Consider the following 20,000-nt stretch of genomic DNA (forward strand, 5'->3'; position numbering starts at 1 on the left):
CGCCCTAGTCAACTTTTCCTTGTCAAAAAAAGACACCTAGCCCTGTTGACACCAGACCCTTCTCAGCTGTAACTGAGAAGGGTCTGGGGAAGCTTCATTCACAGCCCATTTCCAAAGGACCAACGGACGCCGCTCAGATGGGCCGATCTGGAATCTTCCCTTTATGACGTCATAAGGGGAAAGGTTACCTCCCCTTTCTCTGCTTGGCCCACCCAGAGCATTGGCCCCCCATGAGAAAGAGACTTCAGATACAGTATTAGGGGACCACTAAGGTCTATATAAAGAGACTTCAGATACAGTATTAGGGGACCACTAAGGTCTATATAAAAGAGACTTCAGATACAGTATTAGGGGACCACTAAGGCCTATATAAAGAGACTTCAGATACAGTATTAGGGGACCACTAAGGTCTATATAAAAGAGACTTCAGATACAGTATTAGGGGACCACTAAGGTCTATATAAAAGAGACTTCAGATACAGTATTAGGGACCACTAAGGTCTATATAAAAGAGACTTCAGATACAGTATTAGGGGACAGAAATAAAAAAAAAATGTCCCACGTGGCCCTAATCATCTTCCGTAGAAACTTCAATGAAGGTGTTCTCTTCCTAAGCATCTTCTACACTTTGGCTAGCACGTTTTGTCTGAACATATGACACGTTTTGTGTTTATAAAACTTGTATTTTATACTGTTAAATAGAGTGCTGATCAGGCTGCATTTTCCTGTCCGAGTCCGACAGCTAAAATCTGATTATTTTCTCAGACTAACGACACATGGAGGTGTGTTTGTGTGAAAGCTTTTCTGAAGCAGCTGGAGGAAGACATTCAGAAATGTCAACAGATGAGGTCATCAGCTCACACGGGACAACAAGCTCACGTTAACACTAGGGCTGTAGCGATACACTAATCTCACGACACGATACACGATATTTAGCCAACGATACGATATAAGTCGATACACTTACATCATTTTCTGAAAGATTTAAAGGGGACAGTGATGTTGGTGACATCTTGTGACTGTTCCTTTTACTTGGATTTAATTAACTGAACTGAAAACTAAAAACATCAGTTACACAATACATGTCTCTGACTGGACAGACAGTCTACAGCTTGCAAATGCTGGACAAAGTGAATCAAAGAAGTGTTGAGAGAATGAGTCCATTCATTGAAAGCTTACAGGCCTTTGAAAAGTAAATAAAGTGTAGTATTGCAATTAACAATAGAGAGTTAAAAAGTGCAGCAAGTGGCCTGTTGTGAACAGTTTCTTTGACAGCGTTTGTAGCTTGACACTGAACATATGAGGTAGCCAGTCTGGCCACCAGGTAAGTAAACATAGCAGCATGGCTGTTTCCATTAACAGTCTGATTGTTTCCCAGAAAATGAAAACCGGCAGCTGATTGGACGAACGCGTCACGTGGGTCTGGTTTCTCCAGAGATTCAAAGCCAGACCGTCACGGCGTCTCGTTCAGAATACGACCTCATATTGTCCTAAAATAGTTCACCGTAACGTGTTTCTGGAAACATCTGAAGAGAGAAACAGGCCCCAGCTGCTGAATCTGTCTTCATTTCAGATCAGAGGTCAGTTTAGAAGATCTTCATCAGATGTTGAGAGGCTCAGCCGCTCGCCAATTCCGGGTGAGTCCCGACTGCCCTGCAACGTGAACGGGGGTAAACACGGGGACTTGAATGGGACTTATGTATCGATACTCGCGGCTTAAAAATCTATACTTTCTTGGGAAGAAAAATATTGATTTATATCGCAGAATCGATGAAGTAGCTCCGCCTTAGTTAACACAGACACACACCTGCATAATCAGCTGTTTCCTTTAACATGTTCAATGTACAAATGTCCAAAACCTAAACTTATTCCACCAACTCTGCTCTGATCGCATCTACACGTCCGCCTTCTCTTTCTCCCTCTCTCTTCTACCCACTTACCACACACACACACACACACACACACACACACACACAGAGACACACACACACACACACACAGAGACACACACACACACACACACACACACACACAGAGACACACACACACACACACACACACACACGAGACACACACACACACACACACACACACACACAGAGAGACACACACACACACACACACACACACACACAGAGACACACACACACACACACAGAGACACACTCAGACACACACACACACACAGAGACACACACACACACACACACACACACACGAGACACACACACACACACACACACACAGAGACACACACACACACACACACACAGAGACACACACACACACAGAGACACACACACACTAACACACACACACACAGAGACACACACACACTCACACACACACACACACACACACACACACACACACACACACAGAGACACACACACACACACACACACACACACACACACACACACACACACACACACACACACACACACACACACACACACACACACACACACACACACACACAGAGACACACACACAGACACACTCAGACACACACACACACACACACAGACACACACACACACACACACACAGACACACACACACACAGACACACACACACACACACACACACAGAGACACACACACACACACACAGAGACACACACACACACACACACACACACACACACACACACACACACACAGAGACACACACACAGACACACTCAGACACACACACAGAGACTCACTCAGACACACACACACACACACACACACACACTCAGACACACACACACAGACACACACACACAGACACACACACACACACACACACACACACCTGTCCGAACCCAGCCCGTCGGGTCCTGTCAGGATCGGGTCGGGTATCTACTGTGAATCTTAACATACAGGGGTGTCAACATGCAGGGGTGTCAACATGCAGGGGTGTTAACATGCAGGGGTGTCAACATGCAGGGGTGTTAACATGCAGGGGTGTTAACATGCAGGGGTGTCAAGGGGTGTCAAGGGGTGTTAACATGCAGGGGTGTTAACATGCAGGGGTGTTAACATGCAGGGGTGTTAACATGCAGGGGTGTTAACATGCAGGGGTGTTAACATGCAGGGGTGTCAACATGCAGGGGTGTCAACATGCAGGGGTGTCAACATACAGGGGTGTCAACATACAGGGGTGTCAACATGCAGGGGTGTCAACATGCAGGGGTGTCAACATACAGGGGTGTTAACATACAGGGGTGTTAACATACAGGGGTGTTAACATGCAGGGGGGTTTAAAGCCAGAGAGCGGAGTTCACTTCCCGGAGAGGTGTGTTCATTAGTTGTGTTTGGTGTAGTCGTAATCTTAACGTGTGTAAGTAAGTGTGTGTGTGTGTGTGTGTGTGTGTGTGTGTGTGTGTGTGTGTGTGTGTGTGTGTGTGTGTGTAGCAGCTTTGATGTGTGATTGTAAACTTGTATTTTATACTGTGAAACTCACACAAGAGGATCCAGTTCAGAGTTTAAAGTCAGAAACTTAGAAATCAAAGACATTTTTCAGCCATGACCCCAATCAGCTTCCGTAGGAACGTCAATAAAGACGTTCAATTCTTAAGCATCTTTCACACTTTAAGCACAATGTTGGTTTTGCACGTTTTGTCTGAACATACGACATGTTTTTGTGTTTATAAACTTGTACTTTATACTAGGCCTGCACGATTCGGGGAAAAATATGAATCACGATTTTTCAGCTTAAAATTGATATCACGATTCTCTGCCACGATTCCTTTCTCACCGAGTGTAATGTTTACTGAACGCAGGAGCCTGTAAACACACGAGCAACAAAACACACGGCAGCACCAAACACCTAGAACACACTGATCATCACCACGAGCCTTTAACACAGAGGCTTCAATAAATACAGGAAACATAGTCCATACTGGCCATTTAGGTACAGCAGGCTACCAGACATAGTGACATATAACACATAGAACTACATATGGCCCCGATACAGGCTCCATCTGGACTAAACATGGCCCCGATACAGGCTCTATCTGGACTAAACATGGCCCCGATACAGGCTCCATCTGGACTAAATGTGGCCCCGATACAGGCTCCATCTGGACTAAATATAGCCCCGATACAGGCTCCATCTGGACTAAATATGGCCCTGATACAGGCTCTATCTGGACTAAATATGGCCCCGATACAGGCTCTATCTGGACTAAATATGGCCCCTGATACAGGCTCCATCTGGACTAAATATGGCCCTGATACAGGCTCCATCTGGACTAAACATGGCCCCGATACAGGCTCTATCTGGACTAAACATGGCCCTGATACAGGCTCCATCTGGACTAAATATGGCCCTGATACAGGCTCCATCTGGACTCCTTCAACATGTCTTGACATAATTAAAACACATCCATGTCAAATGCTTTCAATGGGAACAAAAATAAAAATAAAAATCGAAGTCATTTAAAAATGTAATCGTGAATAGGAGTGAATCGAGATAACGACTGATCGTGCAGGCAGAGTGGAGAGGTGCCAGTTCACCTCCTGGGCACTGCCAAGGTGCTCCTGAGCAAGGCACCCAACCCCCAGCTGCTCGGGGCGCTCCTCCAAGGAGCAGCCCCCTCCCTCTGACGTCTCTCCATTAGTGTGTTTGGCATGTATTGCTTTAGCATCTTCCGACCTTTGAGCACGCTGGTTTGCACGGTCTGAACATACGACCTGTTTCGTGTTCAGGAACTTTGTGAAAGTTAAGCCAAAGAAAGAGCTCAGAGTTTGAAGTCAGAAATCTCTGTTTCTTTAGACCTTCTTATGCATCTTTTGCACGTTGTGATTGTAAACTTGTATTTTTGTACCGTGAAAGGATTACAGTTAAGAATTTAAAGTCACATTTCTGAATGAATCAAACACATGTTCCACCCTTGGCCTCATGACCATCTTCCATAACCTCAATAAAAGAGGGTTCGTGTTTTTCGGCCTCACGGTGAACCTAACTTATGTCTGTGTGTGTGTGTGTGTGTGTGTGTGTGTGTGTGTGTGTGTGTGTGTGTGTGTGTGTGTGTGTGTGCATCTGTATGTATGCGTCTGTATGTATGCGTCTGTGTGTGTGTGTGTGTGTGTGTGTGTGTGTGTGTGTGTGTGTGTGTGTGTGTGTGTGTGTGTGTGTGTGTGTGTGTGTGTGTGTGTGTGTGTGTGTGTGTGTGTGTGTGTATGTGTGTGTGTGTGTGTGTGTGTTTGTCTGTATATATGTGTGTGTGTGTGTGTGTGTGTGTGTGTGTGTGTGTGTGTGCGTGTATGTGTGTGTGTGTGTGTGTGTGTGTGTGTGTGTGTGTGTGTGTGTGTGTGTGTGTGTGTGTGTGTGTGCATCTGTGTGTGTGTGTGTGTGTGTGTGTGTGTGTGTGTGTGTGTGTGTGTGTGTGTGTGTGTGTGTGTGTGTGTGTGTGTGTGTGTGTGTGTGTGTGTGTGTTTATCTGTATATGTGTGTGTGTGTGTGTGTATCTGTATGTATGCGTCTGTATGTGTGTGTGTGTGTGTGTGTGTGTATATATGTGTGTGTGTGTGTGTGTGTGTGTGTGTGTGTGTGTGTGTGTATCTGTATGTATGCGTCTGTGTGTGTGTGTGTGTGCATCTGTATGTATGCGTGTGTGTGTGTGTGTGTGTGTGTGTGTGTGTGTAAACTTGTATTTTATACTGTGAAACTCACACAAGAGGATCCAGTTCAGTTAAAGTCAGAAATCACATTTCTGACTTTAAATTTAGAAATCAAAGACGTTTTCCAGCTATGACCCCAATCAGCTTCCGTAGAAATGTATATTTTTTAAATGTGTAACACCACTTGAGCCACGGTGAAACACTGACAGGGTATATGGTTGAAATGGCAATTAAACTTAAACTTTAAAAGCAGAAAGCAGCCACTGACCTCCTGCAGAAGATCCTGAGGCCGGTGAAGGTCCTGCTGCTGTGGAGGCAGGGGGGGGCGGAGACAGAGGAGGAGGAGGCCGCCTCCCCTTCATCCTGCAGCGGGGGACAGTTGTCCGGAGCCGGCGGCTCTTCCTCGGGCTGCTGCTCCGGATCCATGGCCGCCTTGCCTTCCCTTCCCTTCCCTTCCTTCCCTTCCTTCCTTTCTTCGTTCCCTCCTTCCCTTCCTTCCTGCTCCCTTCTCTCACAGTTTGTCAGATTTGAAGCACTGCACGCCAGCCATTCTGACAGCTTCTCTTGATCCTCAACCAACTTTTAGTTTTGACAGCCAGAAGCTGCAAAACCAAAACCAACTGTTACAGCGCTGAGTTTCCTCGGACTTCCTTCTAGTCTTCACCCTCCCTCCCGGCAGCCTTTTAGGAAGCCTCTCTCCTCCTCATGTCATGCTGCTCTTCCTCCTTCTCTTCCTCTCTTCTTTCTCGGCACAGAAACGCACAGACACGCGCTCACACAGCTGCAAATCCAGGAAGTTTCAAAACGGAAAAACGCAAAGCAGGAAGTGTAGTTTTTTTTCACCCAGTTGCTTCTCCATTTCTTCTCCTTCACACTTTCAGTCCTCCGCTTCGCGTCTCTCTCTCTCTCTCTCTCTCTCTCTGTTCTTTGACACTTTTTATCTCAGCTCTGTGGCTCTCCCTCTCTTTCCACAAGCCCCGCCCCCTCCCCGGGCTCTGCCTGCCTGTGATTGGCTGAGAGCGGAGAGGTGAGTGCCTTGTTTTCTCCACCTGCTGGAGCTTCTGGGGCTGTGCAGCTGCTGAGGAGGCTAAAAAAAGCCGAGGAAATGAACTCATTTTCTCCTCTCCAGAGCTGCAGCAGCGGCAGGCGGAGTATGGAGTTAAATCTGTGCCAAATGTTTCATTATTTGGAGAGAAAAAGCTGTGAAACTGAAAGATCAAGTTCTGAACTTTGACTGTTTTTTGGAAATACAACAATGTATTCAAACAAAAAAGATAGGCTTAGTGTAGGGGCCACACATTATGTTGTTTATGGTCTCATTTATATTATTTATTGATTATTATATTGTAGGTGGTGGGCGTGTTCATGAGCGGTTTGAGCGGAACATATGTGTTTGCTTCACCTGTTCACCTGTTGGTTTTTTGGGCTTTGACAGAGAGGGGTGAGCCTGGGAGCTAGATTTCGGATCGGGCCGCATTTCTTTGACTGAACCCGACCCGAGCCCGACACAGGCACTTTCTAAAGCCACGTGGCGTGTTATAGCGAGGCTACGTGTTATAGTGAGGCTACGTGTTATAGCGAGGCTACGTGTTATAGTGAGGCTATGTGTTATAGCGATGCTACGCGTTATAGCGAGGCTACGCGTTATAGCGAGGCTACGCGTTACAGCGAGGCTACGTGTTATAGCGAGGCTACGTGTTATAGCGAGGCTACGCGTTATAGTGAGGCTACGTGTTATAGTGAGGCTACGTGTTATAGCGAGGCTACGTGTTATAGTGAGGCTACGTGTTATAGCGAGGCTACGTGTTATAGTGAGGCTACGTGTTATAGTGAGGCTACGTACGTGTTATAGCGAGGCTACGTGTTATAGTGAGGCTACGTGTTATAGCGAGGCTACGTGTTATAGTGAGGCTACGTGTTATAGCGAGGCTACGTGTTATAGTGAGGCTACGTACGTGTTATAGCGAGGCTACGTGTTATAGCGAGGCTACGTACGTGTTATGGCGAGGCTACGTGTTATAGTGAGGCTATGCGTTATAGCGAGGCTACGTGTTATAGCGAGGCTACGTGTTATAGCGAGGCTACGTGTTATAGCGAGGCTACGTGTTATAGCGAGACTACGTGTAATCGTTAGGCTAAGTGTTATAGTGAGGCTACGTGTTATAGCGAGGCTACGCGTTATAGCGAGGCTACGTGTTATAGTGAGGCTACGTGTTATAGTGAGGCTACGTGTTATAGCGAGGCTACGTGTTATAGCGAGGCTACGCGTTATAGTGAGGCTACGCGTTATAGTGAGGCTACGTGTTATAGCGAGGCTACGTGTTATAGTGAGGCTACGCGTTATAGTGAGGCTACGTGTTATAGCGAGGCTACGTGTTATAGTGAGGCTACCGATCCCCGTTCTCCTGGGTGAAAGTCCTGTGTTTGACCCGTCCTCCCCCCGACCAACCTCCCTACGCAGATTTTCGGCCTTTCATACTACTCGCTACGGCGTCAATTCACATGCAATCGTAAGGTAAGTCAATGGAGGCCAAACGGCGTTGATAAACACGCTAAAAAGCGAGTATGCGTCTTGACAACACGCCAATAACGGCATACGGATTGGCGTGTCGTACATACGCCTCTTCATGACATCAGTCTGCTTCGGGAAACAACAGCAACCTCCGAGCTAGCGAGCTACACGCTGAAGATGTCACCATCAGAGGACAACGTTGGGCGGTGCAACAAGGCAGGGCTGCCTGGTTCTTTCTGGGAATGACAATGAACAGTACACACGCTTAGAGATGATTTCAACCCTGGTGGTGTCTTCACCGCCGTTCATGAACTTGTCATTCAGGGTCAAAATTGAAAAACGTGTTTTGTTTGGAATCTTTTCTGACTTTTTTGACGCTTTCCTAAACGTTTTTTGTCCGTCTTTTCAACGCTTTTTTAAATTCATGGTCAATAAACCTAATAAAATGACTTTATACCTCATTTTCAGATAGATATTATGAATTATTTTGACTAACAGACTAGTTGAGATCAGAGGATGCTGAGTGGATCACAGACTGGTTTATGTCAATGTTTTTTTTTTTTCAAAAGCCATGAAATTAAATAAAACAACCCGACTTTGAGTCCATGAAAAGAATTTATTATTATTATTATTAATAAGAAACCCATATTTCTGATATAAAAAACTTTGAAAACAGCTGGCCTAGTTTCTCATTGCCAGACCTTCCCCACAAAAACGTCAAAAGGTGCAGAAAAATATTAACAAAACCATCCGAAAAAGTGCCAAAAACATCGGGAGGGGAAAGGTTTTTGACCCAGAAAAACTAAAAGTTTGTTGGTTGATGGGAAACAACACGAAGGTTAATGCTCGATGGTGTTTTAAGCCCTCAACGTTGACTTCAAGGCACCTAACCCAAAGTTCAGATAACTGCTAGCTGACAGCAGGATTAACATCTGCACATCTCAGGTACCGACAGCACCTAACCCTAACCCTTGCCTAATCCTAGAGCCTTGGAGGCCGCGCTGCCTGGAAGACAACAAGGAGGGTTTAAATCTCCAAGGTTATGCCAGGGGTTGAACCCGGGCCAGCTGGGTGAAAACCAGGACTCCTGACCTCTAGACCATATGAGACTTGAAGGCTAACAATTCATTAATGAATTCATCCCGACAGATCCTCCCAAATTCATTAGTGGTTCAACACGCCCTCGTTCACTTCCTCTCGGGGGAATCCCTGCCGCCATCTTATCCCTCATGTTGTCTACTTAGTACACACACACACACACACACACAGACTAGCACACACACACACACACACACACACACACACACACACACACACACACACACACACACACACACACACACACACACACACACACACACACACACACACACACACACACACACACACACACACACACACACACAGACACACACACTCTCACAGACAGACACACACAAACACACACACACACACACACAGACACACACACACACACACACACACACACACACACACACACACACACACACACACACACACACACACACACACACACACACACACACACACACACACACACACACACACACACACAGACACACACACACAGACTAGCACACAGACACACACACACACACACAGACAGACTAGCACACAGACACACACACACACACACACACACACACACAGACACACACACACACACACACACACACACTCTCACACACACACAGACACACACACACACACACACACACACACAGACACACACACACACACACACACACACACACACACACACACACACACACACACAGACACAAACACACACACACACACACACACACACACACACACACAGACACACACACACACAGTCAGACTAGCACATGGCAGCCCTTCTAAGGCTGTTTAAATAGCTTAGTATTCTATGGTATAAAGGCGTTAGGCTGCCCTACACGTTATTGTTGGCCCAGTTTAATATACTTCTTCATTTCTTCCAGTTTATGTAGTCGGGGGTCCTGCTCCATCTCTCTTTCAGTTAAGGTGAAGACCCCTACACTAGAGAGCTAGTGATCTAGAATTTCCTCTATCTTTATATATCTATCTATCTATCTATCTCTCCATCTATCTCTCTATCTCTCTATCTATCTCTCCATCTATCTCTCCATCTATCTATCTATCTCTCCATCTCTCCATCTATCTCTCCATCTCTCTATCTATCTATCTATCTATCTATCTATCTCTCCATCTATCTATCTCTCCATCTCTCCATCTATCTCTCTATCTATCTCTCCATCTATCTATCTATCTCTCCATCTATCTATCTATCTATCTAGCTGGGATTTGAACCTGTGGACAGAACGTTGACAGACCAGCTTCTACATCGTCTACATCACAACACCACACCCCGCTGAAATGAGTTAGTGGTTTCTATCTATATATTGGACTTTTATTGGACTTTTAGTCTAAGTTAACGCAGGTTAACATATGAGAGAAATATATACGCCCATGTTAACTGGTGACATCACAATTTAACATGGACAAATGGCAGCCTGGAAACAGTGAGTAGGTTCATCTTTGGCTCACACACCAAAACCTAACTGATGTACAACAAACTGGCATGACCCCACTTCACACTTTATTCCATTTTGGGGTAAAAATGAAACCTGTCAGCCATGTACAAACGTGATCATTTATCACTGTTATATTGGGCCATCTCATACGAAGAATGTGGAGGCCTATGTTAGAATAATGTCATTATCAAATAATAGACAGAGACCACTGAAGATATATTACAGTTCATTTTACTTGAGAACCCAACAAGGAGGCATTCTGACGATGACCTAACGTACAGCTCTCTACAGCTGCTCTTCATAATACCAAGTGTAATAAATCATGATACAGAGATGTCTGTTACCTGGTCAGAGACCACATCTGTTACCTGGTCAGAGTTACCTGGTCAGAGACCACGTCTGTTACCTGGACAGAGTTACCTGGTCAGAGACCACGTCTGTTACCTGGTCAGAGACGATGTCTGTTACCTGGTCAGAGACCACGTCTGTTACCTGGTCAAAGTTACCTGGTCAGAGACTGTCTGTTACCTGGTCAGAGACCACGTCTGTTACCTGGTCAGAGACCACGTCTGTTACCTGGTCAGAGTTATCTGGTCAGAGACCACGTCTGTTACCTGGTCAGAGACCACGTCTGTTACCTGGACAGAGTTACCTGGTCAGAGACCACGTCTGTTACCTGGACAGAGTTACCTGGTCAGAGACCACGTCTGTTACCTGGTCAAAGTTATCTGGTCAGAGACTGTCTGTTATCTGGTCAGAGACGATGTCTGTTACCTGGTCAGAGACGATGTCTGTTACCTGGTCAGAGACTGTCTGTTATCTGGTCAGAGACCACGTCTGTTACCTGGTCAGAGACCACGTCTGTTACCTGGTCAGAGTTACCTGGTCAGAGACCACGTCTGTTACCTGGTCAGAGACGATGTCTGTTACCTGGTCAGAGACCACGTCTGTTACCTGGTCAGAGACCACGTCTGTTACCTGGTCAAAGTTATCTGGTCAGAGACTGTCTGTTACCTGGTCAGAGACCACGTCTGTTACCTGGTCAGAGACCACGTCTGTTACCTGTTACCTGGACAGAGTTACCTGGTCAGAGACCACGTCTGTTACCTGGACAGAGTTACCTGGTCAGAGACCACGTCTGTTACCTGGTCAGAGACCACGTCTGTTATCTGGTCAGAGACCGTCTGTTACCTGGTCAGAGACCACGTCTGTTACCTGGTCAGAGACCACGTCTGTTACCTGGTCAAAGTTATCTGGTCAGAGACTGTCTGTTACCTGGTCAGAGACCACGTCTGTTACCTGGACAGAGACGATGTCTGTTACCTGGTCAGAGACTGTCTGTTACCTGGTCAGAGACCATGTCTGTTACCTGGACAGAGTTACCTGGTCAGAGACCACGTCTGTTACCTGGTCAGAGACCACGTCTGTTACCTGTTACCTGGACAGAGACCACGTCTGTTACCTGGTCAGAGACCACGTCTGTCACCTGGTCAGAGACCACGTCTGTTACCTGTTACCTGGTCAGAGACCCCGTGGTCTCATCTATCTGGTCTGTGAGAGCATGTCTGCCCTCAGGAACACACCGTGCTTAGACAAGGACAAGCAATGGCTCCCATGTTATCTTATGAGGTCAAGCTGTGTTTTGGTTTCATTTAACAGAGAGAGAGAATAGTAATCAGTATAATATTATTCTACGCAAACGGTTTAATAATCACAAGAGGGAAAGTATGTAAATCATAACAGCCTATCTCAGCACTAACAGTCTCCTTCAACCTGTGCCACACGTCAGCTGAGTATAGTTGGCTTTCATTTCATTACACCCATATTAGGAATCTCAAACAGCAACATATCTGAATGATCATATACCATTTTTCTGACAGCTATTTTGTCTATGCTCTCTTCCAATGCTGTTAGACGTCTCTGCTTCCTCATTTGTAGTTTTCTTTCGCGTCTCTCTGTAGTCTTTGTTAGGTTCAGACACCAAAACTACTGCATTAAGTTGATGAAAAGATGGAGGTTTGGGTTCAAATCAGACGTGACTTCACTTCCTGAAGGTTACCACAGTGACGCACAACATGACGTAGCCCCATTTGTTCCCTAAAGTTTCCTTTTCTCTTCAGCCGGGACCCGAACCCCCGGTCTCCTGGATCCCTGCGATGAGCATGACCAACTCCGGCATCTCACAGTTAAATGTTATTTCACGGTCTTGTCTTGTTCCTGTTTGTAGATTCACTTTACAAACAGAAAGGCTGCTGGGGCTGTTATGGATTCTTATTTTAGATTGATTTACATTTACAGTAAGCAGGATCATGCACACGTCTGTTCTCCCAGGTTTAAAAAGAACAACGTGAACATATTGAGAGCTTTTCTCTCGCTGCCTCTCACTTAGATCACATTTCTGCAGCGCTGCTCCCTCCCACATACAGCAGCTTTACATAAAGAAGGTGAAGCAGCCCACACCAGCTACACAACCAGAGAGAGGGTGTGTGTGTGTGTGTGTGTGTGTGTGTGTGTGTGTGTGTGTATGTGAGTATGTGCGGGTGTGCGTGTGTGTGCATGTGCGTGTGTGTGTGTGTGTGTGTGTGCATATGCAAGTATGTGTTTGTGTGTATGTATGTGCATGTGTGTGTGTGTGTGTGTGTGTGTGTGTGTGTGTGTGTGTGTGTGTGTGTTGCTGCAGTGAAGCGGGGGCTGCATGGCCGCAGCGAGGCCCACACAGAGCCCTTCAGCGCGGGCACGTGGCGGCGGTTCATCCCCTGGGCGCCTGCTCCGAGGTGGAAGCCGAGGTTATTTTTGACAGCCAATTAAAACAGAGGTGCAGCACGAGATTAAGTCCTTTCTCTTAAAAAAGATCCCTCCAGACGTGTTTGTACTCTGAGTTCAACACAAACGTTCAAGTGCCTTTAAAAGAATGTAAAACATCTGATCTGAACCCAAACCTCCATCTTTTTATCAACCTAACTCAGTAGTTTTGGTGTCTGAACCAAACTGGGACCACGTCTGTTAACCACATCCGTTAACCACGTCCGTTAACCACGTCCGTTAACCACGTCCGTTAACCACGTCCGTTAGGCCTCCTGCACACTGGCTGCGTGGCGTGAGCGTGGCCTTTCAGTTGCGTCAAAATGTCATTTATTAAATGTATTTGTGTCTAAATGACATATAAACATATGTTTCCTATTCTGTGTTGCCTGGAAACGCTTCCAACACGCTTGCGTGTCGCGTGAAAAATAGACGTCGGTCCTATTTCTAGCATGCACGTGTCTGCGTCTGAGACGTGCGTGTCATGCAGGCAGTGTGCACGCTCTAACCTGTTACCATGGGAGCTGAAATAAAAATGGACACGCCACGCTCACGCCACACAGCTGACACGCTCACGCCACACAGCTGACACGCTCACGCCACGCAGCTGACACGCTCAGGCCACGCTCAGGCCACGCTCACGCCACGCTCACGCCACACAGCTGACAAGCTGACGCCACACAGCTGACACGTGCAGGAGCGCACGTCTCATGCCACTCAGCATCACGACGGCATGGGCCACGCTCATGCTGCGCTTAGGGACAAATTAATTTATGACATACTTAGGCCAACTATTGCCTGCCCACACCGGGAGTTGACACGCCCAGGCCGCCTGGGTGACAAACCAGGAATCCTGACACAGCTAGACACATATCGGGACTCATGTTATGGCACGCTAACGCCCTACGCTGCATGGTCTCCATACAGCCATAACTCGTCACAGGTAAAATAAATGATCAGTTCACTACTTTCATTGAATTTGGGTGTTTTTTTGACCCAGAAAAACTAAAAGTTGAGTGGTCGACGGGCAGACAACACACACAAAGTCAGCAAACGCTATCGTCCAGTACGGTAACTCCAACTCCAACGGTAACTGTGCAACAGGTAACCTAACGTTGTCCACATCACACCTTACCTCCGTCGTTTCCCTGTCTCCTCCTCCTCTCCTCCTCCTTCCTCGGGCCCAGGAGGTGTTTCTGACATCATCTAACGACAGTCAAAGCAACATCCGTGGTCGCTCATCTCGCTCAGACTCTTTTGGATATTCTGTCCAATAAACAAGCGACCGCCTCGACCACGTGACGTGTGTTTACAGTGTTTGGTGTGTTTGACAACGTGCAGTGTGAACGCGAACACAACCAAATGGAAAATACAACAATGCTGCAACTTCAGGTGTGAACACAGAGTCCTACTGCCGGCAGTGCCCCCCCCCCCCCCGATTAAACATGTCAGATCAGCTAAAATGAAGGCAGACGGCCCCTCGGACGGACGACGGCACGGAACACACCGACCAGACTCAGGTCACCGACCTCGCCAGACTGTCAGACGCCTGATTATCGGCCCGGTGGGTCTCTGGCTTTACATGCCGTCAGTCTGCTAACAGAACACCGCACGCCCGAGACAGGTGACGATACAATACGATACAACGTTACTCGCTACAGGACATTCATGTACTAGTTTAGAATAACTTACAATCTGAGCAGCCTTCAAAGCAACGTCCGTGGTCGCTCAGCTCGCTCAGACTCTTCCGAACTCCGTTCGGGATCCACGATGACAGAGCAGGAGCGTGAGTCCCATATGGTCTAGCGGTCAGGATTCCTGGTTTTCACCCAGGCGGCCCGGGTTCAACTCCCGGTATGGGAACCAGTGTTAAGATCATCTGAATCATGAGGGCCTGATTCAGGCAGGGAGGAGATGTGAGTTGTGTCCTCGTCTCCTGGAGGTTTATTAAACACCAGCGCTCCCTGTTATCGTAGCATCAAACAACTACTACAACCCAGCTGTTGTTGTGTGTTTAATAATGTGTAGCGTTAGTATACAGTGTGATAAAAAGGAGACAAGAAATTACGTTCGTTTGCTTTTTGTGAATTGGGTAAATGACCCTATTTTCTGCCTTTTTGTGGCTTTTTCAGGGTTTTTCAACAAAATAAACTGACGTTTTTGACGTTTGTTTCGGCCTTTTTCTTGTTGGTTCCCCCAAAGTTTTTAAAACTGATTTTAATGTTTTTTTTGCTTTAAAAAAAAAAAAAAAAAGACTCTTACATGTGTGACCCTCTCCCATTGCAAGCCTTTCTTCTGTGTGTGTGTGTGTGTGTGTGTGTGTGTGTGTGTGTGTGTGTGTGTGTGTGTGTGTGTGTGTGTGTGTGTGTGTGTGTGTGTGTGTGTGTGTGTGTGTGTGTCTATGTGAGTGTGTGTCTATGTGTGTGTGTGTGTGTGTGTGTGTGTGTGTGTGTGTGTCTATGTGAGTGTGTATCTATGTGTGTGTGTGTGTGTGTGTGTGTGTCTATGTGAGTGTGTGTGTGTGTGTGTGTGTGTGTGTGTGTGTGTGTGTGTGTGTGTGTGTGTGTGTGTGTGTGTGTGTGTGTGTGTGTCTATGTGAGTGTGTATCTATGTGTGTGTGTGTGTGTGTGTGTGTCTATGTGAGTGTGTGTCTATGTGTGTGTGTGTGTGTGTGTGTGTGTGTGTGTGTGTGTGTGTGTGTGTGTGTGTGTGTGTGTGTGTGTGTGTGTGTGTGTGTGTGTGTGTCTATGTGTGTGTGTGTGTGTGTGTGTGTGTGTGTGTGTGTGTGTGTGTATGTGTGTGTCTATGTGAGTGTGTGTCTATGTGTGTGTGTGTGTGTGTGTGTGCAACCCTTTCTTCTCCCAAGCAGCCGGTCCAAGTGTTTGATCCTGTGACTGTAACTCCCCTGCAGCCTCCAGTTATCAGTGTCTGTGAGTGTGTGTGTGTGTGTGTGTGTGTGTGTGTGTGTGAGTGTGTGTGTGTGTTATCTAACACTGCGGAGGACAAACTCTCCGCTCAGCGCTGCAGGGAATGCAACTGATGCGTCGGCTCAGCCTCCGAAGCTTTTAACCTCTATATCTCCAGAACTGAACGTGTTCAAACCGCGGCTGCAGCTTCTGTTCCCTCCATCTGATCAACAACATGAAGTTACCACATCAGAGAAATTATGAAGATCATTTTTGGTGGGTTTGTTTAGTTATTTTCAGAATAAAAGTCAGAAATTGGCATTCTCAAAACGCCTCAGATTGTTCTTCCCAGCAGTATTTTCAGCCTATAAGCAGTAAAAGTACAGCAGTAGTATTAGCTTCATGTAGTAAAAGGACGTTTTTTTTGCCTTTTTCAACCTTTTTTTTGGGCCTTTTTTCCAAAACAGCGTGACAGACCCATCCAGCAGATCACCAAAGACAGCAGAAGATGGTTTCTGTCAGTGTGTGTTTTGAGTCTGCAGCAGACGAGGGAACCACTCACAACTTCCTGCCAGAATCAATCCTTAAAGGACAAATCCGGTGCAAAATGAACCTAGAGGTTAATACCAGATGTATAACCACTCTGTCGTTCTCTGGGACATGTTTTCATGCTAATCTAATGTGTTTAGAGCTTGAAACAAGCTAGCAGTTCATTACAATGATAGATTAGGAAGACAGTAGCTCCCAAGATCTGTCCTTTTAATGAACTGTCTGTACACTTCCAATGTTCTCAGTGCTTGTGTTAACATGTAGGGACCCTCACTATGCTACCGTTGGACTGTGGTGATGTTTTCAGCCTTTTTAGTGCTAGAAATAGAGATAACCAACAGTCCGTGCTAGCTTGTTTCAAGCTGTGTGTCTGTGTGTGTGTGTGTGTGTGTGTGTGTGTGTGTGTGTGTGTGTGTGTGTGTGTGTGTGTGTGTGTGTCTCTGTGTGTGTGTGTGTGTGTGTGTGTGTGTGTGTTTCTCTGTGTGTGTGTGTGTGTGTGTGTGTGTGTCTGTGTGTGTGTGTGTGTGTGTGTGTGTGTGTGTGTGTCTGTGTGTGTGTGTGTGTGTGTGTGTGTGTGTGTGTGTGTGTCTCTCTGTGTGTGTGTGTGTGTGTGTGTGTGTGTGTGTGTGTGTGTGTGTGTGTGTGGACTTGTCTCTGCTCCCCAGATCTGAAGACAGTGAAGGGTTAACCGTGGACGATGCAGGAGACATAAAACATGTGCAGCTGTAATCTCATCAGCCTGCTGCTTCTCAGCCTGATGGCCTCTCTTCTCCGCTCTGATAATTGTCTGCAGGTTACTGTAATCTCATTACTTCGCCCTGTAACACAGGCCCATAATGCACTGCTGTTAGATGTTGGGTTAGTGTGTCACGGAGGAGGAGAACGTGCACTCGGAGATTTCTCTTTGTTCGTGTTGATTCAAACGGATGAGAAACATTTATTCACTCTGTGGGTACTTCTGGTACTAAAGTATCAGCACCGAAATACACTTAAAATAACAGTACTTATTTACTTATTCTGCAGAACAGCTGATTTCAGAAACTACAAGAACGTTTTATATAAAAGGTGTGTGTGTGTGTGTGTGTGTGTGTCTGTGTGTGTCTCTGTGTGTGTGTCTCTGTGTCTGTGTGTGTCTGTGTGTGTGTGTGTGTGTGTGTGTGTGTGTGTGTGTGTGTGTGTGTGTGTGTGTGTGTGTGTGTGTGTGTGTGTGTGTGTGTGTGTGTGTGTGTGTGTGTGTGTTTGTATGCCTCTGTGTATGTGTGTGTGTCTGTGTGTGTGTGTGTGTGTGTGTGTGTGTGTGTGTGTGTGTGTGTGTGTGTGTGTGTGTGTGTGTGTGTGTTTGTATGCCTCTGTGTATGTGTGTGTGTGTGTGTGTCTGTGTGTGTGTGTGTGTGTGTGTGTGTGTGTGTGTGTGTTTGTATGCCTCTGTGTATGTGTGTGTGTGTGTGTGTGTGTGTGTGTGTGTGTGTGTGTGTGTGTGTGTGTGTGTGTGTGTGTGTGTGTGTGTGTGTGTGTGTGTGTGTGTGTGTGTGTGTGTGTGTGTCTGTCTGTGTGTGTGTGTAATCTGTAATCTGTAAAATATATATATATTCAACACTGATGTGCTCAATGTCAAACACTATGACGAATGGAAAACACCAGTCATCATAGTGACTTAGGCCTTCTTTGTGTTCAGTGTTACACTTACTACAGACAGTACATACATAAGTACAAAAACAATGTACACAGTGTACATCCCAACCAACACAAAGTTGGACATACAGTGGTCTACATACAAAACAACAGAAGAATGTACTGTATACAGTTACAGTAAAAAACTGTAAAAACGATGCTGCATCCTCTCTTGTCTTTGGGTCTGGCCACATCACAAGCAGTGTTTCCCCTGGCCAAGCAGCGGGGGAAATATGGCCCAACATGGTGAATCCAGCCATGAAAAGCATCAACTGCTATCTCTCCACATGCGTCTTCCATAGCTTGGAGAAGGGGGATACGCGTTTGTGGATTTCGGTCATACACTTTCCATCTCCAGGCAGAAAAACATCTCCAAAACAGAAGAGCTCACCTGGTTCCCTTTTATGCTAAAGCTCTGATTGCTTATTGTAAAACTGTGTGACAGGTGTTTGCCCATGTGATGAGTCAGGGTGCATATTAGAATGGCAGTGTGAAAATTGGGTTACACTTTACTTGAAGTTTTCTACCTACGAGTGACATGACACTGTCATGAACGTGTCATAAAACATTATAAACAAGTCATAAACGTTTATGACATAACGCTTCTTTTTGTAATGTCATTCGGTTTTGTCATGTTATGGTTAGAGTTAGGGTTAGAGTACATGTGTCATTACTGTGTCATGACAGTGCCATGTGTTCATGAAAGTGTCATGTGTTCATGACAGTGTCATGACAGTGTCATGTGTTCATGACAGTGTCATGACAGTGTCATGTGTTCAAGAAAGTGTCATGACAGTGTCATGTGTTCAAGACAGTGTCATGACAGTGTCATGTGTTCAAGACAGTGTCATGACAGTGCCATGTGTTCATGACAGTGTCATGTGTTCATGACAGTGTCATGACAGTGTCATGACAGTGTCATGTGTTCAAGACAGTGTCATGTGTTCATGACAGTGTAATGTGTTCAAGACAGTATCATGTGTTCATGAAAGTGTCATGACAGTGTCATGTGTTCAAGACAGTATCATGTGTTCATGACAGTGTCATGACAGTGTCATGTGTTCAAGACAGTGTCATGACAGTGTCATGTGTCAAGACAGTGTCATGTGTTCTTGACAGTGTCATGTGTCATGACAGTGTCATGTGTTCATGACAGTGTCATGACAGTGTCATGTGTCAAGACAGTGTCATGTGTTCAAGACAGTGTCATGACAGTGTCATGTGTTCAAGACAGTGTCATGTGTTCATGACAGTGTCATGACAGTGTCATGTGTTCAAGACAGTGTCATGACAGTGTCATGTGTTCAAGACAGTGTCATGATAGTGTCATGTGTCAAGACAGTGTCATGTGTTCATGACAGTGTCATGACAGTGTCATGTGTCAAG

The 20,000-nt window shown here is 46.1% G+C and overlaps 1 protein-coding gene and 1 non-coding gene across 2 annotated transcripts in view; one reads left to right on the top strand and one right to left on the bottom strand.

Moving 5' to 3' along the window:
- The window catches only part of LOC144521733 (diacylglycerol kinase zeta-like), a 93,466-nt gene extending 86,880 nt beyond the window's left edge, over positions 1 to 6,586 (bottom strand). The window contains exon 1 of the mRNA XM_078256307.1: positions 5,885 to 6,586. Within this exon, the coding sequence (XP_078112433.1) occupies positions 5,885 to 6,042 (158 nt within the window). The 5' untranslated portion in view covers positions 6,043 to 6,586. The remainder of the gene's footprint in view (positions 1 to 5,884) is intronic.
- An 8,693-nt stretch (positions 6,587 to 15,279) lies between these two features.
- trnae-uuc (transfer RNA glutamic acid (anticodon UUC)) lies at positions 15,280 to 15,351 on the top strand. Its single transcript has one exon. It is a non-coding gene; the product is annotated as a tRNA-Glu (tRNA).
- Positions 15,352 to 20,000: the final 4,649 nt, after the last annotated feature.

The sequence above is a fragment of the Sander vitreus genome, chromosome 8 (genome assembly GCF_031162955.1).
Source record: "Sander vitreus isolate 19-12246 chromosome 8, sanVit1, whole genome shotgun sequence".
Lineage (NCBI taxonomy): Eukaryota > Metazoa > Chordata > Actinopteri > Perciformes > Percidae > Sander > Sander vitreus.